Raw genomic sequence first — 27,507 nt, forward strand, 5'->3', positions numbered from 1 at the left:
TGAATTATGTGGTAAATGACGATATTGACAAAGGAATATGAATAACTACAAGATACCAATTGTTAAACTGTGGCCTACCATCATTAATAAATATACCAGCAAAACAATTACATAATCCAAGTGCAGACAAAATGAACAGCTTCATTATTCTGTGAAACATTTATTCATGTGTTGGTATATCTGTCTGTGACAGCTGCGGGGCAAACCGAGCCTGCCGAGGTCCACTGTAAACAACACACAAGTTCTTGTTCTAGATGGTTTAATGCTTTGCTTGTTGGCCTGCACAAGAAGCATCACGGCTGTTGTGTGTGCCAGGAAAAAATCTTGACGCTGTGTATCAGATATATCGCTGGTCGCCCTCGCCAGCAGGAAATGAAGGTGGTTTATTGATGGGCGATCCAGTACATGTCATTCAGATTCATTTATGGTCCTCACGATTTTGAAGTAATTCACTGTGATTTAGTGGGGCACTGAGTCACTTTGTTGGCCTCGAGCTCTGTGAAACTCTACCTGAGTGTTTGGGGGAATTTAGGCAGGGGCAAATGCACTTTAGATTTAGTCAGTACAGGGGGTGGATTTTCTTCAAACTGTGAGTGATGAAAATCCTATTGGAATTAATTGTATTTACATTTTAGAGCAATAGATTCAAACATGAACTGACTTTCTTGTTGCCAGTAACAAAACTAGTTACTTAAGTCTTTCCTCTTACGTTCAGCCTTATTAGTGTTACTTTGACTTCACTGTGACTCATGCACGGTGAAGATAACCACTGATGACGGGATCTCCTTTTCAAAAATGTCATGGTCCTGGGCCATGTGGGCCCAGTATTCTTAGTTTCTTATATTTTTGTATTTCGTTCCTTATTTAGGCCATGTTTCCTAAGTTGTCCTGTTGTGTTGTTCCTTATTTGACTTCCCCTTGTGACTTTTATCCCCTGTGTGCCCCTCTATGTATCTGTGAGCCCTCATCTCCCCTCCTTGTTTCATTCCATGTTTCCCCAGCCCACTATGCCCGCGCTCTCTCTCTCCTCCTGTTTGCACCTGTGTACTTCCTGTTTTACTTTGACAGTCTCCCGTCAGTGTTGTTTACTCCTGCCATGTCTTGTTATGTTTATCTGTGTCAGCTGTGTTCCCATGTGTGGCCACTTCCCCTGATCATCCCTCTTGTGTATTTAGTCTCTGTGTTTCATGTAGTCTGTGTCGCGTCGTCTGTGTTACCACCCCCTGTGTTCCGGATCTCCAGCCATAGCTTTTCCTTAGTTTATGTCCAGTTTAGGTTTCTGTTTGAACTATTACTCTTATGCTGCCCTCACTCTGTTTTGTTCCTTTCATCAGCCAGAATAAAAGGCTCGCTTTTGTTTAACTCCACTCCTGCATCCTCGCTTGTGTTCGCTCCTGGGTCCACCACACACATTTCCGCACGGTCTGCCTCCGCAGACCGTGACAAAAAAAGTCACGTCTCCGATGTGACTTGCAATGCATTTGTTCAGAGAAGGTTTGAGCAACTCAAGAATAAACTGCTTATTTTTGCAATTAGCAGTATTACTTTATGGTTAACATAAAAGCAAACAATATGTACTAGTGTGTATTTTAATGCTGAATATTTTGTTCCTTCTGAAGGTCCGTTTTGTATTCATGAGTAATTTACACACTGCTCTTTTCTCTCGGCAGGCGTGTCCACGCGTGTTGTCGCTGTCGACGTTGCGACTTCACGGCTCCAGATTCATCAGCCCTCCTCGACCATTTCAACTCAGCTCACTGTCACGACTCCTCTCCCTCGTTAGGCTCATTCACGACAACCTCCTTGCCCACCTCACTGACTCCTTCCCTAACACTCTTGGCCAATGGCTGCTCAGCGCCTTCTACTTTAGCCATTAAAGAAGAGAGCAAAGGGGATATCCGCCTCCTCTACTCCCTGGCGCCGCCTGAGGGACGGTTGGCCGAAGGTGGCAGAGAAGAGGCAGGCGGGCTGGTAAAAAGTGAGGGTGTTGAGGAGAAAGAAAGAGAACGGGAAAAGGGCTGGGTTCTTGGTGAGACAAGAGGACTGGGGGAAAGAGGGGGTGAGCAGGCCCACGGCTTACTTTGGGTGCCTAAGGAGCGAATGGGACCTGAAAGAGGTGCAGGAAGTGGGAGCCCATCTCTTTTCACCTCCCCACTGTCGCTGTCTTTTGTCCCAGCCAATCACGAAGTCTCACAGCAGAAAAGAGGCGTGGCCTCACCTAGCATGGTTTACCTGGGAGACACCAAGTCATTTTTGGGAGATACAAAGTCCTTTTTGGCAGATGCCAAGTATGGAGGAGGGAGACCAGGATCAACCGCTTCAGGTGGGGCTGGAGCTGGCGAGAAGCAGAGCCAGATGACCCCCCAGCAGTACACAGGAGGAGGAAGTACTGGTGGTGGTGGCGGAGGACAGGAAGGGAAAGGAGGAGCCAATAAAGAGGAATCCCAGTCCTTGCTAAGGGTAAGGTGGAACATGCAAAAACCCCCTGCTTTTCATCTCATTCTAATGAGATGAAAATCCTTCTTCTTTGTCTCATTTACACCCTGACTTTTGCGTGTAGCTCTCTGAATGGGAGCCTTTGTAGCTAGGCCTCTGTAGCCAGATCCTGCCTGCTGAGAAGCCTTAGTTATCAGGGACCTTCTATTAATACACTTTCATCTTAAACTCATCTTTCCTTTCACTCAGATGTGAGGATTAGATCTCATGCATTGAGCCCATATACTGTAATCTTTTATTCTTCCATCATATTTTGAGGGCTTAAGCAGATTTGGGTTGGCTAGCAGAGTGTGTACCCAAATGCTTGCGTGTGTTCATATCTGTCCCTGTGCATATGATTCCATGACATCATTTCCTTTCCCATAGGCGGCATTCATCTTCTTTAAAAAAATTGAACTCACAACAGTGAGAAAACCACCCGCTGCTATGGAAACGGGGAGGAAAACTGACAGTTCCCATGGCTACCACGTGTCAGTCAGCTCCCTCACCCTACTTTGTGGACCACAATGCTTTTGACTTCACAGTGATGTCATTGACTGGCAGTAACAAACTGTGGTTTGCCTGCACCACAGAGCTTATTGGCTATGATCACATTAGATCAGAATAGACTGAACTTTCTCTCTCTCTCTGTATATATATAAGTATGAGTTAGTGTGTGTGTGTACGAGTGTGTGTGGTGTCAGGGTTTGACTTGGGGCTGCGTAAATAGTAGTATTGAGTGTTAAAGTTGTGTTCTTAGTGTGTGTACGGATATGCTGCTGTGTGATTCGAGTCCATGGGCCCTTTGTAGGACTTGGGGTTTGGCCTTTTGGATGTGTGTGAATGTGTGTTTGTCTGTGTGAGGTGTTGGCAGTAACTTGGCAGGCTGGGCAGGGTGGGGCAGCAAGAGGTTTACTCATTATCGTGGGTGGGGCTGTGTGTCTCTGTGAGAGAGTGGGAGGCTAAGACTGAAAGAAGGAGGCACAGATAGAGAGAACATGCGTGCATGCGTGAGAGAGAACAGTGGAAGATTAAGATAAAAAGACGTAGACGGGAAAAGTCAGACGGAGATAAGAGTATAACAAATCACTCACCCCTTTCTTGCTTGCTCTTTATGGAAAGAGCAGCTAGTCAAGAAAATCTTTTCAAAATTATAAATGTACAGAACAAAAGGAGACTGGTCAATACAGATTTGTAAATTTGGCGAGCACGTTTTTCACTTTCACTCTCACTCAGTGTTATTCTTAACAGTCTGACAGTTTGACATGTATGCTTATTTTAGATATTCACTAATATTATGAAATGTTTTTGCAGAGTCAAATATTCACATTTGAGGCTTTTTAAATCATCATCGTTCCATCAGGATGAATATTATCTCTTTTTTTATACATATTGTATACACATTTCCTCCAAAGCTATGGATATAAACCATTCATCCATTCATTTAGAGGGGGGTCCACCCTGGACCCTGTGACTGCAGGGCCATCACTGAGAGACACACAACCATTCACATTCACATTCAGAGGAGGGCATTGTGGTGGAACAGTGGTTAGCACTGTTGCCCCACAGTAAGAAGATCTTGGGTTTGAATCCACCATCTCGCTAGGGCCTTTCTGTCGAGAGTTTCCATGTTCTCCCCGCGTCTGCATCGGTTCTCTTCAAGTACTCTGGCTTTAGAGACGTGCAGTTAGTGGGACTATGTTAACTGGTGATTCTAAATTACTCAGAGGTGTGAATGTGAGCGTGAATTGTTGTCTGTCTCTAGATGTAAACCAGTAGTTCTCAAACTGTGGGGGTGATGTCGCTCGTGGCGAATAGAGTCGCTGCTGTGGATGTGAGGCAGATAAAGTGCTTAAAGCTCTGTATGGGCAAATGTGGCCTGTGGCTTAAAGTGCGTTAAGTGGTCAGTAAGACCAGAAAAGAGCTGTATAAATGTCAGTCCATTTCCAGGCCTGAAAACGTCTGCGAACCGCTCACTTAAAAAACGATTTGGCTGCTTCAGGTTTGCAATGGCCGACCCATCAGCAGGCCAGTAAGGGTAGCAGCTCATTTTAAATATCTTCTATGTTTTGTGAAGACCAAGTTTCGTATGAGCCATCTCTGACTGTTCCATTTGCATCTGTGCTGCCTATGAGAGCCTAAAGAAAAGAGCAGATGTTTACATAAACAGACAAAGACCCAGAGTGAATCTTTGAAGATGAAAACAACTAAAAAAAGAATAAAAGGAGATGAGAAACAAGCAGTTTATTAGAGACGAAGCTGAACACGACTTGTTGCTTAAGTAGCTTCATAAGGTATGGCCTTTTCTTCTTCCTCTTCTCACTGCACAGTATTTATTCTCAGTTTCCATGGCTTGCACTGACACACACAAACATAAATATGCCCGGCACACATAGACACATGGGCTGGAGTTGACTCATCACTGGGCGGGGTGAGGGAGGGGCACTAATGCAAAAAAAAAAAAAAAGAATCAGAAATAGCTTTGAACACACACAAAAACAAACTTTTGGTGTAATTTAAATGTGGCATGTGGACTCAAGAGGGCAGAGTCTGTTAAAAATCCATCCAAAATCCAAATAGTTCAAGAGGAGGCGGAAGGCAGTGATGGAGGGATGCAGGGAGTGATTTAGTAGGGAGGAAGTATATGATTAAAACCCGGCAAATATGGAAACAAATGGCCAGTCATATTTCATCCCAACCTGTGTGCGTTTGTGAGAGTGTGTGCATGTGGTTCTGTGGTTTTTGTATGTTTCCCTCATCCTTACTTGTTCTTTCTACTGTCCGCTGCATCGATCTGTCTTCCTCCTCCTTTTTCCTCTCGTTCTTTTTCTTTCATTTCCCTCGCCCAATACGCGGGGATCGACACACACCTCACGCACACAAAAGCCATCAGACGTGCACAAACGCTCCCACGCAGGTGTGCACTCACACATACACATAAAGAACCCACAGTTCTTAGTATTCCGGTTTTGTGAGGCTTTTTGCTCGGTGGAGGGGAGAGAATATTTTCTTTTGAAAGCCCTGATCTATAATTGCCGCACAGCATTGCCTTGTTGAGACATTGGCCCACTATTGGCTTTGTTTTCATAGTGATTTATTACATTGAAGACATTTTCTCAGTCTGAAATGTTATTTTCTAGCTGTTTTACTGACTGTATGAGACAAGGATAGAAAGCGAATGAGGTTTAGAGATGAAATTAAGCTAAAAGCTCGGTTGATGTTTGAGTTTATAAATGGAACGAGGCAGACTTTGAGTAATGGCGGTTTTTCCAGTTAAGTAGGGCTGAGAAAGGTTTGCCTCCGAGCCAAACATATGTGAACATATGTAGATATACCCGAACATGTGTGACTCTGTCCAAAACGTACATCATCTAATAAATTCCAGCTTGTGTTTCCGAGGGGAATTCCACCTCAAGGACGACACGGACTGCATAAATGCACATAAGCAAAAGAAAGTGTGGATTTGGCCTTACAAACACAGTGTGGTCATATTGCAGTATTGAAACACGGGCATTTGAGGTTTTAAAAGTCCCATGCGTGACATTCAATTCCATGTGAGAGACAGAGAGAGAAAATAGAGAGACCGAACTGAGAGAGATAAACGGGAATGTGTGCTTTCAGCAGATCAGAGAAGAGTTTCATTAAAGTTTCTCTCGTTTACATTTCTGCCCGATGGAGCTAATTATGTTTAAAGGACGCACACGCTCACATGCGCTCGCGCACACACACAGACTAGACACACACACAGACACAGAGCTGTAATTCCATAAAGTTCTCATTACTTGGCTTTCAATTTTCTTTTATCCTTTCTTTCTGTTTCTTTCCTTCCGCGTACATTTCGGTGTACACGTGTGTCTGCGTGCTTACCCCTGCTTGTGTACTTAATTACGTGCATTGTGTCTCCATTTGCATTCCGAGCACTTGTGTGTGGGCGTGTGTGTTTTGCGAGGAAATTAAAGCGTGAATTTAACTTATTTTCTGTGCTGATAATTTAGCATCCCTTTATATCCGCTACAGGAAATTATAGAGCTTATGTTTGAGTCAGTGTGTGTGTGTGAGAGAAACTGTGTGTTTGTCTGAGCCTGTGCGTTTGTATTCTTAATGCTTTTTAAAATCAAAAACTGAGTAAAAATCGTGTTCTTTGACTTATCTGTGTTATCTGAATATTATCTTTGTTTTAGAGCTTTTTTTGTCACTGTGCTTTTCGCTCTCTACAAATACCCCTCAGAGTGAACTTCAAATTGCCTTTGATATAAAGATATACTTTACCGTTCCTTCTCGAGAACTTGTGTACCTTTGTTTACCTCATGGAACATCCCTTGAGAGTCGAGAAAAGTACTTTAAAAAGTGGTTTCATTTTAAAGCTGGAAAACTTGTCTAGGAGGTGAGAAACACCTGAACAACCCTGTTTAGTTATAAACCTATCCAGTCATTGCCCATTGTTTTCTAGCTGGATGCTAGTGGACATTCTGGTTGTGTGCATAACCCTTTTGTATATTTCCCTCCCTGTTATATGTCAATAAACAGTGTATCTTGTGGCCAGTGGTTGTTGCTGCAATTGCTCACCTCAAAGCTCACAGTAGTTAACATGAAGGTACCCCTTCACTTGTGCCGCACCACAAGTTCCTGAATTTCACCGACAGACGATGGTTTTTGCACGCACATCGCTTCTCCTCTCTTCCTGTGTTTACGCCACCTAATTATCAACAAATTTCACCAAAGGTTAGAAAAAGGAACGTGTTTGAGGCTAACAGCCACTGACAAGTTTTACATATCTCGGTTTCTATCACATGTTTATGTAAAGTACAGAACTCTGCAAAAAGTCTTGAGACGCCCACTCTTTTTTTTATATTTCGCTTCCAAGGAGTCATCTTCTCTTTTCGTTTTTTTAAAGTCTTGAACAGTAGTTCTCCAACATTTCTGAGAATCTTTCAAAGTTTTTCTGTGAAAGCAGCACATTAGTTGCTTTTCTAGTCCTTGCACCTGAACATTTTTTGAAGAATGTTTTTTTGAGCGATGCATCTGGTACTTCAGGTGATCCCTCAGCTGTTACCAAAAGCCGTAAAGTCCCAGTCGAAGGGTGGCTGTCAAGAAGCCATTTTTAAGGAAAAGCTGAGAAATGCCAGTGGCAACAGGTCTTGTGTGATGAATCCAAGGTTGAAATCTTTGGATCGTCATAAATATGTACAGAAGCCGTCGTAACCAAAAGTGTCTACAGCCACCTGTAAAGCACAGTGGAGGTTCTGTGACGGCTTGGGGCTGCATTTCAATCAGTCGTGTTGGGGATCTTGTTATGAACGCAGAAAAGTATCATCAGATTTCGATCCACCATGCAACACCATGGCGATAAATGCAACAAAACCATTCCCAGAGCCCAAACCTCAATGTTATTAAAGCAGTGTGGGATCATCTTGACAGAATAAAAAGGACTAACATTCAAAGAAAAGCTATAAATGTCCTTCAAGAAGCTTCAAGAACTATACTTTCTTGTAATACTTAGAGAAATGACAAGAAAGCTGCTTAAGCGAGTTCAGAGAGTTCAGACAGTCACATTCAAGCTGTTAGAATCAAACAACTGTTTTTACCTTATGTACTATATTTTCATAGATGTTTGCACATATTTCAATGAATTGTTACTCAAGACACACAGCACAGTACTGTATATAGGTCAGTATGGTTCAGATTCCTGCTCTGATCTTTTCAAATTATTTCATAATCCTGGCAGTGTACAGTAGGCAATATTTAGTGTACAGAAAGAACCCTTTTGATGTTGGTTAGTTGATTTCTTCATTTATCGACGCATTCGGCCATTGCTGAGGCAGCAAACTGCATATCCGACCCACTGCTTCAGTACCGGCTGACTATCGACAGGTCCAACAGCCATTAAACATCAATACAGCAGTTGAGAGGGGTCTAAGCTCAAAGGCACATTTTTTTTTCCTACAGACATCCTAACAAAATTCACCTCATAGACGAGGCTGCTCTTGTGCACGCTTTTAGCGTCCTATATACCGTATTTCCCGGACTACAAAGCGCACCCGAATATTAGCCGCACAAGCTAAAATCAGGGGAAAATCCTGTTTTGTACATACATTAGCCGCACCTGACTAAAGGCCGCAGGCGTTTCAATGTTGACTTATCATATGTAAGAGAATATGCACAAAGTGAATTGTCAGGAAAGAGATGGCTGTTTGGAGACACACCCCTTTTATTAATATTTTGAAAAACAAGTTATGGGTACATATTTGCATAACCTTTTAGGTATATGTACAAGTAGCGGTAATTACAAGTAGGAAACATGTACTGTGCTTCATAAATAAGTAACAAATGTAGTACATAACAATAACCTACAGCACACCAGAAAAATAGATTCGGACTACCTTTTAGGCTCAGGTGCAGTGACACGGCTTTAACAAGAAGAAAAGTCAGTCATTCACCACCATCTTCCTGCCCACTAAAACCACCAAAGTCCTCTTCTCCAGTGTCGGATACAAACAGGCTCAGGATGGCTTCGTCATCCACTCTCAGCTTCTTTCCTTCGTTGTCACTTTCAAAACCAAAGAAATCCTCGTTGTCAGTGTCAGAGTCGAACACCCTCAGAAGGGCCGTGGCGGTGTCCTCCTCTCCATCATGCAGCATTCAGCCCTTCGAAATCCGTTGGTGATCATTGATGTTTTCACACTTTTCCACGCTGTCAGATTCCACCGGTGGAGTTGAGCATAACTTGCTTTTCGCATTGTTTTTCGCGCTACTTGTACGGCACTATGTTGTCTGGCGGATGGACACGTGACCAACACACCACTCTTGAACCCCGATACTGTGTGTCTGATCACATGCCCTTCCGCCAGGCAACGTAGTGCCGTACAACAGCGGAACAAACAAAACAAATCGTCTTACGATATGACAAAAATCATGGACAATCCATAGAAAAGCCGCACCTGACTAAAAGCCGCAGGGTTCAAAGCTTGTGGAAAAAGTAGCGGCTTATAGCCCGACAATTACGGTACTCTATTATTGGAAGGGTTAAAAGAGCTGCGTTCGCCGTGTCTTGCTGCAGTTTGTGTGCGTTGTGTGCAGATGTGTGTGCGTGTAGGAAAAAGGAAGACATACTAATATTCATCCATTCTCTCTCTTGCCCTCTCTCTCCCTCTCGCTCTTATACACCCTCACACCAAGTTGTCTCTTCTGGGCTGCTCGGTTTGTTTGTGTAGCAGTCACATTTCCCATCAGGACACAGACTCAAATAAACACAGGCCATGTTGGAAAGAAAAAAAACACAAGTGTCTGAGTTTCCGTCTTTGTGTGTGTGTGTGTGTGTGTGTGTGTGTGTGTGTGTGTGAGGTAATGTGCCTAGTGTATAAAACCCAGGCTGTGTTTGGCGTAACAGAAACATAATCGGACAACCTGTTTGCTATAATTTTTACCTGCGTGTGTTTATGTGTCTGTCTGTGGAAACAGTGGCCTTTACGCTCATGTGTGAGCATGTGCGCATCCCTCATGTGTGAGCTGCGCGCCCGTCCGCTGATGGGAATGTTCGTGCGTGTCACAGTTAAAACCAGTGTGCGGCTTTATGCTGTGTGACAGTTCACAGCGGTCTCATTGTCTGCTAGGAATATTACATTTAGCTTGAAAAACAAATTACACCATTTTAACCACATTTAGACCCATTTTGGGTTTTCCACACATGTCACGCTCGCACACGCACATTACAGCTGACAACATGCGCAGTTCGAAGGTGACAGCTTGGCATTTTTGGCTCGCGTAAATCAAGAATTTGCCTTGACTCGGTGTTGGCTCGTGTTCGAATGGTAATCCTCTGTTTAGGACTGTTTTGAATTGTCTGATTGACTAAGTCTGACTTGGGTTAGAAGGGAAAAAAAAATCTGAAATGTTTCTTCTCAACCTGCTTGCCACATCACACCATTTCCAAAAGCGTAAAATCAGTCAGCAGCCCTAGAAAAGGACGCATAATTGACTTTATAATCACAGGATTTGGCAGCAAGGTTTAGACTTGAGATTAGTCAGAGCTTCCTCAAATATGACATTCAGCCTCCATCCCATGTGCCTGACATGTCTCATTTGCTGAAGTGTCCTTGACATTGAATTATTATTTGCTCCAGGGCTGCCATATGTAGCTGAACTTCCTGTTAAGGGGAAGCAGCGAGATAAGGCACTGATCCTTCTGGGGTATTAAGAAACACTTTCCTGTGATTGTATGAACTTTACTGGCACTCAGTGAATTGTCCTATTTATTACAAACCACACCCCTCTGGCACAGCTTTAGGAAAGCCATTAAAACAATTTGGATAATTTTAGTGTAGATTTCGATTGATTTGTTTCTTTATTTATATATTTTTTGCTGATAAAGCAGAACTATACAAATATCTTATAATATCTTATATGTGTATAATATATTCATGCCGTCTGTTCAGATGGCCTCTCGCTGTTGGGAGCATATTATTTGTTCAGGCGCATGTCACTTACACATTGAGCGTTTTCATTGGTTTAGCTGGGCGCCAGTGAAACATGTGTTCCACCCACCCCAGCAGAGAACCAACCAGGTGTTTTTCATCATGTCGACATGGCAACGGTAAAACACAGTGGTTATTTTAGCTCCTAGCTGTAATTTAGACGTTTACATCAATTACTGTTACAATCAACTTACATACACACTACTGGAAGTGTGTGTATGTGCGCATGCATGTGTGGCTATGTGTGTCCTTTTCTATTTCTGTGTTTTTCTGCCATGGCTTGCACATCTAGCCCATTGGTCCTTGTGTGTTTCTCTTTGTGGGGCTCTCTTTCTCTCTCTCTCTCTCTCTCTCTCTTCTTTTCCTTCCGCACTCGCTCTCTCATTTTTGGTGTAAGGCAGGAGCAATTCACCGCAGGCTAAGTGTGTGTGCACATATGTGCACGGACATAGACACACACACGTGTGTGTGTTCACACATGGAACCAATATTAAGGCCAGATGTTCATTTTGCTACAACAAGACCTCTACACGCAACTCTAGCCAGCTACATACACACACACACACACACATACGCACCAATGCATAGGATACACCAATCTGGCAGCACTTCTGTAATTAGGAAGCTGATTGGTTAGATTAAATGTCCATCTGACCCCTGACCAATAGTTAATTTGAAAACCCTGCCTGCCTTCCCCTTCTCCTCTGTCTCTTGGCTCTGTTGCCTTGCCTCTGCTTTCCTTTCCCCATCTCTTCTTTAAATCACAAGTTCTTCCACACAATCGGCCCTTGTCTGGATAATAGTGAGTGATGCAATTTGACAAATAGGAGAAAAAGAAGCTCGAGAAAATTACGGTAAATAGTTTGACCAAAAGTGCTTCCAGTAAATGACTTAAAGTTGATTGACAAATGACCACTAATGACTTTTTCTCTTTTTATCCACCCAAGTATCTGAGCTCATTAATAAAAGCATGTCTTTCCACAAACACGGAGTAAGGAGCAATAAATTAACATGTAGTATTAGTTGTATTAGTTTTTTTTAACTTTAGTTCTTCAGTTTTTCAGTGTTTTGCAAGGCTTATTCTGATCTCTGCCTAACATGTGAGTTGCCCAGGGGAGACACTTCGCCCATGCATTGTAACAAAAGGATGTGTCTCTTCTAGCGTTCAGACAGGGTGAGGGAACATTACGAAATAACCGCCTATGTTAAAAAGAAGGAGAGAACATTTTAAAATTTGAAAAGAAGTGCAGTACAGATATCCTGCCAAACCCAAAAGGTAATAAAAAAAAATAAGATAAGAGTTCATTCCCACCTACATCTTTGCTGACGTGCGCCAATTACCACTTCGCTGTGACGCGCCCAAACGCTTTAAGTACATCTCGTGTTTAAACACGGAAATCGTCATCACAGTGCCGCACCTAATTCACTGCGAGAAAGCAAGTGGAAAAAGTAGATTTAGAGAAGAATTTAAAAGTGCAGCACCCATATTCATATTCACACCACACAGGTCCACACACAATCAAAAATATACAGTACGCACGATCACACTCTGGCTCGACTAGTCATCTTGACACTTTAATCCACTTCACTTAAGGACATGGAGTCACACCCTGCTCTGGTGTGCGTGAGAGGGAAAGTGAGAGGGAGAGAGTGCGGAAGTGGATGTGTGTGTGTATGTGTGTGTTTGTGGGCAAGTAATGCCATGGCAACCTTGGCGGCCCAAGGACCTCTTGGCGAGGTAGCAAGATCGCCCAGGGCATGTGTGCGTGCGGCCGCCGATTCTCCCCCCCCCACCAAAAAAAAAAGGTGTGAGTGTGTGCGTGTGCGAGCAGAATGCAGAGATTTTCACTTTTAACTCGTCTCGGTGGAAACTCACATCCGCCCCTGAAGTTATAATACACACTCGCTCAGTGGCATGCATACTTGATAAGGAGTAAAAGCTAGAGAAAGATACATCACTTCTTCTCCTTCCCGCTCACCGTCTCTTTCCCTCTCTCTTTCAGCCTTTGCTCCTCCCTCTTCTTTCTGCCTCCCCCATTGTGTCCCATGTGAGGTCTTCACTCATTAGGAATTCTCCACTAGTGTGTGCATGTTTGTGTGTGTGTGTGTGTGTCTGTGTGCTAGTTCGTTTATGAATTCTGCTCCACTGGCATGATGCATCTTGTACACTCAATTTCCCTTAAGAACGTTTCTCTTTTGTTCTCCTTCTCACTCTCTCTCCCTTTATCACTATCTGGCTGTACAAGACAACAGGGCCTGACACAACTCAGCACAGCTTCAACTGTTCCAGACTTGTTTGCTCCTAGAGTATATATATATATATATTGACTCGTATTGTGTTCTTGTTGTCCTGTGTAGCTCAGTGGATAGAGCCAAAGCTAAAGACACTGTTGTGTTGTCTGTATTGCTTGTCTTTACAGCTAAGAAGTTTTAGTGAGAGCTGACTGAGTTTGGTCTTCGGTGCATCTGTGGCTGCAGACCTTCACTGGTTTTTTTTTTCCATATGAAACAGATGAGACACTTCCTGTCCAGCTTGAACAGATGTTTGGGGCTTCATTTTCAGTCATTCTCTGTGCACTAAATGGCCACTGAAATGATAGTGTGAACATCATCAGCATGGTATTCACACCTCTGTATAACGGATGTATAGAACTGTTGCAGTGGATGAAAAATGCAGACACAGAGGGAGCAAAAATGCTTAGAATGTATCAATTCATAGAGCCTCAGGAAATTTTCAAGTCTTCTAATCAAAAATTTGAAACCTCTTGTCACTGAGGTTTTGTGTTAATTAATTCATGAATGGGTTTTTTGGTTTTGTTTTGTGGGGTTTTTTTGAGTCACTTGGAATCTTTCTGCTTGATTTAACTGTGTTTGCATTCTTAGTATTTTTTTTGCAATGTTAAGAACATTGAACTTTTCAATACAAACCCAAAGAGTTGGGTGTAGAAATTCTTGTTGTTATTCTGAAATACATGTTAGCATTGTGTTTTTGTGAGGCAGCTACCATTGCCATTGTGAAATCAAATGCATGGAGTGGGTAACATATAATTCTTAGCCTGCTAATTACCTTGTAGTAACATAAGCGGGTGACACAGCAAAAAGCCTAACATTTCGCTCTGTGTCCTGTCAGTAATATACATTATTAACGTTTTAAATAAAACAGTCTGCCACCACAGTGTCTGTGATTTAAACCACTTGGCCGCCCCTCGCTGAGCCTGGTTCTGCTGGAGGTTTCTTCCTGTCGAGGTGACTGTTGTTGTGATTTGGTGCTGTATAAATAAAATGAATGAAATTGAATTGCATTAATTAGCCCCCATATTATATGTCAGGTAATGCCATTAAGAATTAATTAATTGTAATTTTCTTTAAAAGGCACACATAAAGATAAAGTGAAGGAATCAAGAAGTAGACGCAATGTGAGACATCATTTTAATAATATGCATGCTGTGTGTGTGCGTGTGTATACTCTTATTCAAAGATGCGTCATTGTTGCAGATGTTTGGCTTCTGAGCTTGTGCACAGTCACAAATGAATACACACACACACACACACGTGCATGCTGACACAAACATTCACACAGTCCCCTAGTCCCATCTATCCTGTTCCTTAATAGACCAGGTGCAGCCAAACAATGGGTGTGTGGACGCATGCCCCGTTTGTGTGTGTGTGCGTCTTTGTGTCACTGTACGTTACCAATGTGCTCACATGTCCTTGAATGTTTTTATTTTTCAAAGTTGTCTTTATAAGTAGACTTTATGAACATCTAAGGAGGATATATCGCTTCACTAAAATCAATGTCCCGAAGCAGACACACTTTGACTCAGATAGCATCTGGTTGTATCTGCAGTCTGTGTTTATGTTACCCATTAGAGGAAAACTTAGAGACTGGTCTCATATGTCTTTTCCCACTAGATCAACACAATTACAACACTGTTATCTCCCCGTCTCAGAAATCTTGGAACTATAATTCATCTTTCCAACTGTAACAGAATGTTTTTTTTTTTCTTATGTTTAAGCCAAGTCTGATAGGATTCACTTCCAGACCAGCATTTATTCGTGTATTTTGGGTTAGGTCACTTGGATAAACCCATTTTTGAGGGAAAGTCCTTTCTGAAAGCGGATCCTTGTTATTGCTTTGATCTAACACAGCTCTCTCTCTCTCATAGCCACGAGCCTGGTAGTCAGAGCTTTAATGCGCCAAAAAAAATCGCATAAAAACAACTGCAATTTATGTATTTTTTTAGTCTTCAAAACTTTGGTTTTCCCACTAATTGGATTTTATTCCACATTAATGTAGTAATAATAGCACAGCATTTTCCCACCGTGTTACTTGCTGAAAAGTCAGACAGTTCAAGAAATATGAGCAGTCAGACTAAAGTGATGCATTTTTAAAAAAGTCACACCTTTGAAGAGGAAAAGGCACAGATGCTTGGTAAAACGGTAGCTGCAGGTTTGCATGTGTTTTCTTTCACAGTCTACAGGCAGAGTTTTGCAGCAGACAGTCCCTGTGCAATCAGCAGTTGTAGAAAAAAAAAACTGCATATTTTTATTGCCTCAAAGTTGGCTGGTTAGATATACTGTCTAAATTGTCAATATATTTTTTTCTCAGTGTGATCTTGTCTAATTTTTTCTCTTTTTTTATTGAAACATTAGTCCTTCCACTTAGTGTCATTGTGTTTTTTTATGTCCATTTTACAACCAAAATAGGAATGGAATTTCTGTTGTGTCATGCTTTATGCTGCAAAAAAGCTGAACCTTATATATAAATATGAATGAAGCGTACAAACACGTCACAGAAACATGCACGCTCCCACACACCTTGCAAACATTTGTAAATGATTAGTATTATGTAAAGCCCGCTATTTTCAGATTAACCAGGAAAGAAGCGTTTCATTACATCAGGACCACTGAGTGAGCAGCAGAAAAAGAAATTGAGCACCAAGGGACACGAGAGTAAGAGTCAGAGAGCGAGAGAGAGAGAGGAAGAGCAGTGAGAGGCAAAAATAATAAAAAAAAAATATATGAGGAGGAGACAGAAGACGCGGGGAGAATGAGGGAAAAAAATAAAGGCAGACAGAGAGAGAAAGGGGAGCAGCTGCCAAACTCTGAGTGGGGTTAAGCATCACCACAAGAACAACCTAATAAGGTCTGAAAGTGTGCACGCAGACACACACATACACACAGACTTGGCCTGTGTTCAAAATCTGTGTTTCTGCAGTAAGCAACAGCAAGCAGTAAATCACATCTGCCCCCAGAGCCTCCGACGCTGAATGCTGTTGTGATGCATAATGTTGAAATCTTGCGGAGGAGTTTTCTTCTGCTGACCTTACACTACATGATTTTTGAAGCTATTTTTGTGGTAGGCTCATTTACAAGTCGAGTAGATTTACACGGGTTGTCATGTGTCTTTTCTAACTGTTACGTCCCTCTAACAAAAAAAACAAACAAACAAACAAACAAAAAAAAAAACCACATAGCATTTAATATTCATGGGGGTCTTTTAGGGGAATTTGTGGAAATGTAAGACTACGAAAGCACTTTGCTTTGCTATAATAGGAGACCTGCAGAGGCAATAATAAGAGTGAAAATTGTTATGAGTTTATTCACACATTGATGGCCACAGGATGTGTTGCAACACGAGCAGGTATCCTGTCTGCTGATTTCGCCGCGTTCACCTGCTATCTATCAAGCCACACTTGAGCTCGAGATTGCAATCGCTTTCCTTCCCTGCCAGCAGCGTGTGTGGCCTGTTGTCTATATTTTGTGCCGCATTAGACTAGTTGTGCTGTAATTTGGTGTCTTATATGGCTCTTATAAAACTCTTCAACCTGAAAACTTGCAACGCGAGAGCTTCCGTCTGCAATGCATCATATAGTGGGAACTTTTCCAGGAATAAAAGCAATGACTCATGGCTGTCATTAAACGCAAGGGTTTGAGATTAAATGTTCCCTTTATGTTGTTTAGGCATTAGTTGAGCTAACCAGTTGAAACAAAACAAATTTCTCATGGTTGTAATGCCAATTTCACATAAATTCACTCAATTAAAAGGTAATAGCGAGTATTATTATTTAATTTTTTAAAATAATTTTTTACCGGAGAGGCTGTGGCAGAAGGCTTGGTTGGATTCGTGGGTCCTCCAACCTGTCTATCAAAGTAACCCACGTTTCTCTGTCTGGCAGTCCAATGGATGAGACTAGGTTTGTTGGTTGCCAGGAGAATAGTATGCGTCTGATTGCATTGTGCCACGTGTGAAGTTTGGTCTAGGGGAGATTAAGGTGTGGGGTTGTTTTCAGGAGTTGGATTCGGCTTCTTAGTTCCTGTAAAAAGAATTCTTAATGTGTCAGAGTACCAAGACATTTTGGACAATTTCAGCTTTGTGGGAACAGTTTGGTGATGGTCGCTTCCTGTTCCAACATGACTAGGCACCAGTGCACAAAGCAAGGTCCATAAAGACATGAGCAAGTTTGGTGTAGAAGAACTTGACTGGCCTGACCTTTGGGACAAATTAGAGCAGAGACCATGAGCGGACACCTGACATCATATTAAACTCTATGAATTAAGAATGGGACCTCACTCAAGTGCACATACTTGAGTAATATAGTGTACTTTCTGAATTCAATTAAAGAAGAAACTGCTAGGGCATTCTTTAGTTATCTCCTGAAACAGCTAGAGGACAAGCCCCTGTAAAGCATCTCCAATCTATTTAAACATTAGCGCACTGAAAACCGTGCTGTATCTGCCCCATAATTGGGTGCAAATCACAATCTCTCACCTTGGCAATAAGTTGTGATCTAGTTTGGAGCTTCATTTCTTAGTGAGTCAGTCTTATTGGAGTGTTCTTAATCTCTTTTTAAAGTGTTAATGTTATAACATGCAAGCTGCAGGTTACTCTTTCGCTCACTCTGTAGTTGTGTGTTTAGTGCAGCTGTTTAAAAATTGTGCAGAAGGTTATTGGACAAAGAACGATCGGGTTTTGGTAAAGATCCAGTCTTTATATTTAGCTAAACTAGTACGGTGAGTCCATGGGCCAGGGAATTACACGCCTGACTTCCATGTTTTCATCCACTCGCTGTCTCCTCGAGTAGACGACTCGTCAAGACAAGTATTAAACAAACACAAACTTCACAAAGTCTACCGCTTTGCAAATTGGACAGCACCAATACTGTGGATGGCCTGAACAAACTCAGCAAGTCAACCATTCCAAGCTAAATAATAACTGTTGAGGCTCTCGTCAGCTCAAAGTGAGGAATGAACGTTGACGTTGCTGCCTGCAACGCAGGCGCCCTAAATAACCCGACAAGATAAAATGAATATCATCATCTTTCACAGTATTCAGACAATAGAAATTAAATCACGCGTACACACCCACCCACACACACACACGCGCATCTAAACCAGAGCGGGCAACTTATGCTCGCACGCTCCCTCTCCCCCAGAGGCAGGGAAAAGTAAAGAAGCCGTGCGAAACAAAGTGAGTAATGGGAGGAAGGAGAGATAGGGGATAACTTCAGGCCCCTCCCCCGCGCCATTCACTGAGTGGTTATCACTTTCTCTCACTGAGTGCCTTCTCTCTCTCTCTCGCTGTAGTCCTCTCTCTCTCCTTCACTCAGTCGCCCCTTCTCTGCTGAAGGGAGATTAAAAGCTGATAGGAGATTGCAAAGACATGTTGCACTCTTGTTCTGACACACACGCGCGCGCACGCATGCAGACGGTAACATTAGCTCTTGTATAGCTGGGAGCTCTTGATGTAAAACACATGTTCCTGCCTCGACAGTGTGTGCCGGTGTGTCTACGGCTGTTTAAACCAACTTTATCGCTCCATCAGTTCAGAGACAAGGAACGATTCATTCAGAGACAAGAGCAGGGGGTGGAGTTGGTGTGTGTAGCGGGCGTAGTGTGTGAGCGCATGCCTGCGTGTGTGTTTGCGTGCTTGCCTTGATATGTGTTTAGGAAATGCAGGTTGAGAGAACTTTTCAATATCTCCCATCAGAATTAATCAAACCATTCAAGCTAAGCTCACCCACCCCTCCTTCCCTCCGACAACAAAAGCATAAAAAAGAAAAAGACAAAACCCAGTGCTGTGCTAACTGGCTAAAGTTTTTTCTATCCTTTTAATATTTGCTTCAGATCACATTGGTTCTTATGTGTAGTAAAAGGTTACAGAGTATGAAGACTCATTAATGCTCTGCTTTAATGAGCCATTATTTTCATTTTTGATTTGGAGATCAGTATTAGGCATAGCTTGTATTTCTCTAGGCTGGCCCCATAAAAGTTTGTAATAAAACCAGATATTAAAAGCTGTTTTTACAGTATTAACTATCTCGGGGAACTTTTTGAGGAAATTTAGTTCCCCTACCACTGTTTCATCTTCTCTGGGTGCACTGAATAGTACTTCCAGATAATTTAGGAACTAGAGCCGTGAACTTTGCGATGCTGAACTTTGCACTAGTGAACAAAAACCATCAGTAGGGATATCGGGATGAACGGTGGCCTTAAAAGGATCTCCAAACCTTAGGATGTGACAGGTTCTTATCAGGGCTGCTCAGTGTTAATAACAAGTGAGACATAAAGGCTCCGCAAAGTGTAGCTGGAGTACTGTTAAAAAATGCAGCTTGTTTAATGGGTCCTCGTTTTCTAATTTATCAAAATGCTCAAACTTTCTTTTTAGGAAAACAATGGTGGGATAGACAGCGTATGACTAATCACATTTTCTGTATTCTGTATGTAGAGTCACGCATTATTAACATCAGAACTCTAGTTTTTGGCTCATCTGACTGATGAACCAATGAGACGTTGCCTGCCTTTTCCAATCATTGGTCAGATTTTTATGGAACCTTCACACAGTGATCAATGAAAGGGTCTTCATTAAAGGCAGGGTCATATTTATGGAAGTTTGTTTCCGCCACTGACAAATGTTTGTTCGAAATAAATTGAAATTTTGGGTTAGTATCTTGAAATTTCAACTGAAATAACAGAAATAACTCGAAATTTTGAGCTATATAATATAAATTTTTTAAAAATAATACCGTATTTTCCACACTATAAAGCGCACTTAAAATCCTTTAATTTTGTCAAAAATCGACAGTGCGCCTTATAATCTGGTGCGCCTTATGTATGGACTCTGGTTGTTCTTACTGACCTCGAACCGATTTTATGTGGTACACGGCGCTCAAAAATCTGTCAAAAAATGTTTTAGTATAACTTTGGTAAGCTGCAAAGCCACATCATTTGATAAATTGTTGGAGCATTACGGCTACTGTAGTCAGGAGCCTTGCGGACACTGAGTAATCTGGGTCCAAACCTCGGTCTCCTTCATGTCCCAAAGTCAAACGAACACTGCGGCATCACTGAGAGTTAAACACTGTCTAAATTCTTTCATCTTTACCAGGTGTAACAACTAAGTTTAACATCCAGGCATCCATGACAACAGAATTTATTAAATTTAATGGAGTTAGAAGTTACCTGGAAGTTAGCTCGCTGGTTTCCACCTAAACATGATATAGCATGTTCTTACTGAGAGATTTGTGAAAAAATTCAAACGTACAGCTCTGTTATCACTTCCAACAAAAATGAAGACAGAAAACTAAACAGCAGTGACTTTTGTAGGGTTACTGAAGTTTGAGTTGAGTAAAGTTTTGTTTCCCTTGATGCACCGTATAATCCGGTGTGCCTTATGGTCTGAAAAATACAGTAACTTGAACGTTTGACTTAGCTATTCTTGGCATTTTTCTTTCTTTTTTTTCATTGGTGTCAACAAGCTTCCATACACATTTGCCTTTTTTGCACTTTTCCATTTTCACAAGAAACACTTGAGTATTGGTCAGATGTAATTTTTTCCCCCATGCTATGAATGTTTGTGAGCCTCCACGGCTTCACAATGGAAGTAGAGGTTCTGTAGAGGTTCTCAGTCATCCAAGTCATGGTAGTCTAGAGATCTTGAAACAAGAGGCAACTGAACTTCTTTAAGTCTTTGAAAACATTATGTCTCGCATTCAAGAGGCTTCTTCAGTTGGCTGAGGAGGCTGAAGAAGCCTCTTGAATGAGAGGTGTAATGTCTTCAGAGTTAAAGAAGTCCAGTTGCCTCTTGTTTCTAGTTTTCTAACTGTCTTTCTGTACTTAATACATTACACTAACTTGTGAATTATTTGGGATCAGTAGACAGGTGAGTTATTCTGTCATTGACCTTCAAGGCTGTTTTTTTTAAATGTATAAGTTCTTCAGTGATGTTCTTCCTAAGTTCTTCCTTTTTAACCCCTTTTAATCCAGTATTTCAGCACTTCTACTGATATTTCCTGTTTTGGGAGACAATTTGATAAAAAGTTCCCGAGTTTTCCTTCTTGATACCTGGAAATACACAGTAAAATAGTCCGTACGTACTAACCCTATTGCCTAACCCAAACTGTGGAACAAAGTTGAAAAAGAAAAAGAACAAAAAGAAACAGCAGCTCAAACACAGTGTCTGGCTTTGGTTAACCACCTGCATGGGTTTAGTCTGGTAGCGAAGTTTGGCTTTATTTTTATTCGCTGCCATTTGACAGTCGTGTGTTAGTCATGTGGAAGCTCTGGATCACAACTGTAGTCACATTTGAACCAAATCGCAGATTGCTGTGAAATTAAAGTGAAGAAACACGTGTCGATAACATTTTGTTAAACCGATTGATAGGATGGTCAACTGCAGTGAGCGAAATAACAGAAAACAAATAGATTTGCTTGATAAAGGTTTCTTCTTGCCACCAGTCGTTCTGGCAGACTGAACTCATCTACATTTAGATTCACCGGCCAATGTGTGTGGTCATCCGTGCCTTTGATTTAGAGAGTGTGTATTTTTGTGTATATGTGTGAGCTTTATTGACCAGCAGATGAAGGCTGTGTGTGATGAGAAGCAGGGGACCAGATGGACTTATGGGAAATAAAAACCTTTTATTTATTTATACAATTTGATTAAATGGCATTTGTTTCTGTCTCTTGGTGTGTATGGGTGCCCATGCGTGGTAATGTGTGTCTGGCGTGTGTGTGTCGTATTTAATGACAAATGGAATGGAGGGATCAGAGCAATCAGGTTTGAATGATTACTATGGGAACCTGGGAAGGCGACTGATAGGGAAGTAAAACAGACAAAGTCATATTACAGAATCATTCTTACAAAGACTGAAAGTATGTGTTTGTTTGGGATTTCTGTCGCTTTTATTTTCTTTTATCTGTTTTTTCAGTCTCTCCTTAGTCTCTTCAGTCATTGCTCATGTTTTTCTTCTTTTTCTGGCCATGCTCTCCTATATGTGCCTACTCTTTTCTTCATTTTCTTATCAGTGTCGTCACTATTTCCATTATGGGATCATTACTGCTCCCCCACCAACTCCTTTGCAATATTGCCCCTGGTTACATTTTCTGGTGTTTATTTGCACTCTATTTGTTTTTTTAATCATAAGCATAAAATTACTTAATTCCTGCAGCTAACAATTATTTTTGTTATTGGTTATTTTATTATTCTTGATTAATATCGGTTTTAAGTAAAAACCCACTGATATAAGACTTTAAGACCAAAACTGATTTCCCTAAAATTTGCTATATGTGGTCATTGATTTACTTCTTTAGGCTTTGCACAACGCTGCTACAGTCTGCGCCGTTTCAAACAGGCATTGCCCTCTGGTGGACAAAATTTGCGGCACCAACACTCATAACATGGTTGAAGGGTGTTTCTCCCAGCTCTTATAAAGGCTAATACTGATAGATTAGCAAAAAGCTCAGATTGGCTGATTATTTTGGCTTGCTACTAAATAGGTGGGGTTCTTGTTTTGAGCATCATAAATGAAATACCCACTCCAGTTCCCTGTAGTTTCCTTTAGTTCCCTACAATCTCAGGTCACAGTAAGAAGACTGATATTTAGTTGCCTGTCACCATTTCTTACAGTCTATTGTAGAATCTTCAAATATGTGTCTTTTATCATTTTTTACCACCAAATTGGTTGATAGTGTTCTGTATCTGATGAAGTATAGAAGTTAGATATATCAGAACTGTTTTGCTTTTTTGCTTTAGTATAATAAAATGGAAGCATTCAGTTTAGAGGGTGAGCAGCCGATGATCCACCGATCGGTCAAAAGGCTCATTGTAACACTCAACTTTACAATCAAAAACTGCAAATCTAAGCATATTTTTTTCAGCAATATGACAAAGATAAATGGTGAAATTTGGCCTTTTAGCTTGATAAATGACACCATAAATATTTGCTCAGTCGAATTGTAGAATATTCATTTCTGTTAAATAACTGATTAACTGAATCGCTGTTTCAGCTCTTGTCGTCAGCATCATATGTAGATTTATTCTGTGGGCAGTTTCTTCATGTGTCATATGAAAGACGTTTGTTTGCTTTTGTCGATGTTGTTTTGCCTCCAGATGTTACCATGCATTCTTACTAGTTCATAAAGCTCTGGTGTTGATTCATTCCAAGGAGAGAGAAAAATCCCGATTGAAATGATGCCGTACAAGTACTTCACAATAGGAAGTAGAAAGTGTACTTTATTGATCCTCGTGGGGAAATTCCTCTCTGCATTTAACCCATTCACTCAGTGAAGCAGTGGGCAGCCATTGGGCGCCCGGGGAGCAGTGTATAAGGACGGTATCTTGCTCAGGGGTACCTCAGGGTAGCTGTTCAGGGGAATCGAACCCCCGACCTTCCGATCATGGGGCCACCACTCTACCTACTGAGCTATCCCTGCCCTTAGTAGTGTCTAAATTATACTTTGGGGGCTAGTACTTATGAGGATCATTACTATTACTTGTTAGGACTTACGCATGCTACCACTTATTTAGTTTGGTCACTTTATAAAACTAGGCAACTTAAAAATATAAGCGTGCATTAGCCCCATATTAAATCATGACTATTCTGTTACCTTGGACTGGCAAATGGACTGGAAATTATATAGTGTTTTTCTGCTCTTACTGAGCACTCAAAATGCTCTTACAACACAGTCCACATTCACTCATCCAAACACACATTCACACAGCACATTTTATTCTGAAACTTTAAATGCGTTGCACCTATCACTTCACAGTCAAACCTGGCAATAACTGCTGACCTTCTGATTAGTGGAGGAGGCACTTTACCTCCTGAGGCACATCCGCTCAATACCTGCTTTGTACAGCGCAATATATATACCTAAAGTAGTCAAACACACACTATAATCTAAACAGAGCCGTGGTGAAAAATGTTCTACTCACAGCACCAACTTTCTTCTGGTGTTCCTGGAAATGAAGTCAGTGATCGAGTTGTTAAAGTCCAACTCCCAGACGGTTCTGATTCTGATTTATTGGTCATAAATGACAGGCTGATCGGGTGTCACTGTGTTACCCTGAGTTAATACCTAACATCCTGATCATTTGGGAAAAGGCCAGTCTTCCTAGGCAACAGGGAAAAGTTGAATCCAGTCCACAATCCTTTACCTTTTTACTGTAAAAGAGAACTCAAACAGCACAGCCAACTTTCCTCTGTACCTCGTCTAGTTTTGCCAGCATTTCTGCTTCATCACTGTCAGTCACCCCTGAGCAGTCCTTTTGTGAACTTGGGCTAACAACACTGACATACCTGCTAACTTGATAAGCTTTGATGACTCGCAAAGTTCAACTTTCTCCCATTGTCTTCCAATTTTAACCATCAAATTGACAGTTTATACTTACAGGCTATGTTACAACCTGTACATTCAAGCAGCTTTATGATCATAGTGCATAATCTAATATTTAATTGCCTTAAAATGTATTTTTTCTCATATATATGCTGTCACATCTAATAATGCGAACATTGATGCAGACATATCTATACTCTACCAATATCATCTGATCAGTGTACCTCTTGTTATTATTTTTTTTCTTTTACATTGATCATGTAAGATAAAATCATATAAATACATAAAAAAATCTATATTTCTATGTCTCCTCTGCTGATATTTCATTTGCTACAGCAGAAGCAACAATTCTGCTTATCTAATATTTTCTGTTCATTTATTATTAAAAAATATTAGCGCCGTCATAAATTACCAACAGCTTTGCAAGGGAGTCGAGGTGCGTTTGGAACAAAAACACGGTCTTGATTGATTTTTCTCGTTACGATAATTTGGATGCTGAAAGGTTGGATGCTTTTCTAGCTAAGGTTTTTGGATCACACCTCAAATGATTAAGACATGTGGCTCCCCTGAGATTCCCAATGTAACTGCCTTCGAATGCTTCCGCACATGTGTGTATGGGTTTGTGTGGGGTTCATACGCAGAGGCTCCAAGTTAACTTACAGAAGATGTAGTGTGTGACTGCACAATGTGTATCTGTCTACTGTACACCAGCTAACAACCTCCTACTTGCCAGACACTCTCAGTTTGGCTAAAGAGTTTTAGCTCTGTGTGTGTGTGTGTGTGTGTGTGTGTGAGCTAGAAAGAACGAAGGAAAAGACAAGGAGTGTCTACATATGTTCCAGCACAGATTCCAGCCTCATAAATCACCTCAACTGGTGTTCAACAGTCAATCTCTGTCTCTCTCTCTCCCATTCTCTCTTTTCCATTCTCTCTCGCTCCCTCTCTCTCTGACTCTCTCAGTTGAAACATGCTGTTCTTCCACTGCCAACAGGGAGATTTGTGTTCTGTGTCTCTGTCGTATAGGATTAGAGGAGAGACGAGAACAGACGGAAGGAGAGAGAGAGGGAGAACGAAGGGGGGGAAGCAGATAGAAAGAGGGATAAAATGAGTTGAAGGAAGGGAGACGGCGAGAGCAGGAGAGAGCAGCAACACAGTTTCTGCCTTTTTCTTGGCAGTGTGTGCGTCTTTTTTTGGCCATCTCTCTTCTCCGACATCATCTCTGTGCTTCTCGCTTACTCTGCTTGTGTGTCCGTATGTGTGTGTGCGTCTTTATCTGCGCCTGTGTGTCCTGATGCTATCCAGATGTGCAGCTACAGTGGGCCGTAAAACTCAGAGTTATTGTCATAACATTGTTGCTTACCGTGTGTGCGTGCGTGTGTGTGTGTGTATGTGTATGTGTGAGACGGCTTGGTTGGTGTTACTGTGCACTGCTTCCTGTCTTTGTCCTAACACTTTATTTACAAGCTGATGGAGAGCCAACACAAGGACACTCTCTCACATGCAGGCACACACTTCACATGGGCATACACTGTAAGAGCAACCATGAGAGTCAATTGTCTGCAGTGTAATTGGCTCCACCATGTATTTACACGCTCTTTACTCCCATCTGTGTCCAGGATGTGCACCTCCTGTTATTTGTTCATCTGGGGTGGTATCTTTTAGCTTGCTGGCAGTAATTTGGAATTAATAGCAAACAGTCTTTTGTCTGATTGCCCTGTCACAGAGTCAAAATAGAGTGTACTATAGCGGTTTGTAAGAGCGCAATGTTCAGTGTGATTTTGATTATAATTTGGAACACTCACTGGGTAGCCTTGAGCATCATGATTGTTTTCCAATATGTGGGGTTAGTGTGGAAAAAAACAAAACCAAAAAATTAAACATCATAACTCGTTAATATGACTGAGTACTTTCGTTTCCTACACCTAACAAAGCAGCAGGTGAGGGCAACAGTAAAACGCAAGTAAGCACAAAAGCTGTCAGTAAATGACAACAGAAGTGCAGAACACAGTGCTCACAATGGCGGTAATTTAGTTTTTCTCACTTTGACTTCACTACAAAGGTGGGTTTTTTTGCCTTAGAAGTTGCTAAGCTCTGCGTAGGATAGGCATACGGTCATGCAGTTCTCTTAAAGTCACGGCTACCCCTCATGACTCATGATGAGATCGCTGTTGCTCCTCAAAAGCAGGCAGTTAGCCCACTGCATCCAGTGTTGCTGCAGTCAATGCATCAGGGATTTGCTTGATGCCTGCCACGTCTGAGAAATAGGCAGTATTCAATGCCCTAGGACGAGAACATGTTGGTCTGCCTGCTGCGATGGCAGTCTTTAGATAAAAACATTGAACCTCTGTGTAATTCATACACTCCGTTAGCTGGTGAAACTCGTAAATTTGATGTGGCATTTTGATAAAGAGTGTCTAAAGAGAAGCGATACTCTGCCAGTACTATAATTTTTTTGACATTTAGAGAACGATATGTTTTGTATGAGTCTTTTTGCTCTACATAAACACATAGTGTCGAGTCCTTTTACACATAATCTGTGAAATCCCCTTAAATTCCTCTCAGGCAGGTAGAAGCAGTTTGAGTAAGTTGGCAGCTGTGGGCGATAAATGACAGATGATGGTTTGAGTAGTTAAAGTCTCAAAAAGCCGAATCCCCCTTGCGCAGAAACGTTACAATTTTACTTAAACTTTTGAGCAAATGATCACTGTTATGCCTACCACCTAAAAGCTCTGAGTGAGACTGTGCTACGTTTGGTCCTGTCAGTTTGTGAAGATGATGTCAGCCCTTTAAGGTTTAAACTGTGTGCGGTTGATAATCAGTTATTATTAGCTGTTGACAGTTATCATAACTCCTGATTATCACGATTGCAGCTAAATATTGTTGAACTATAAATGTTGTTTATTGATGTATTTTTTTTCCTTACAGCTTAAAAAACGAGCTAAAG

At 41.6% G+C, this 27,507-nt stretch overlaps 1 protein-coding gene across 3 annotated transcripts in view; it reads left to right on the forward strand.

The window, feature by feature from the left end:
- trps1 (trichorhinophalangeal syndrome I) overlaps window positions 1-27,507 on the forward strand; it is a 124,268-nt gene that overhangs the window by 65,775 nt on the left and 30,986 nt on the right. For all 3 annotated transcript variants that reach the window (XM_086279671.1, XM_086279672.1, XM_086279673.1), the window contains exon 9: window positions 1,671-2,460. In XM_086279671.1, the coding sequence (XP_086135797.1) occupies window positions 1,671-2,460 (790 nt within the window). The remainder of the gene's footprint in view (window positions 1-1,670; window positions 2,461-27,507) is intronic.

Source organism: Aulonocara sp. 'chitande type north' Nkhata Bay, linkage group LG22 (assembly GCF_057382095.1).
Source record: "Aulonocara sp. 'chitande type north' Nkhata Bay isolate Kocher_YH1m ecotype deep benthic linkage group LG22, A_spYH_male_GT1.1, whole genome shotgun sequence".
Lineage (NCBI taxonomy): Eukaryota > Metazoa > Chordata > Actinopteri > Cichliformes > Cichlidae > Aulonocara > Aulonocara sp. 'chitande type north' Nkhata Bay.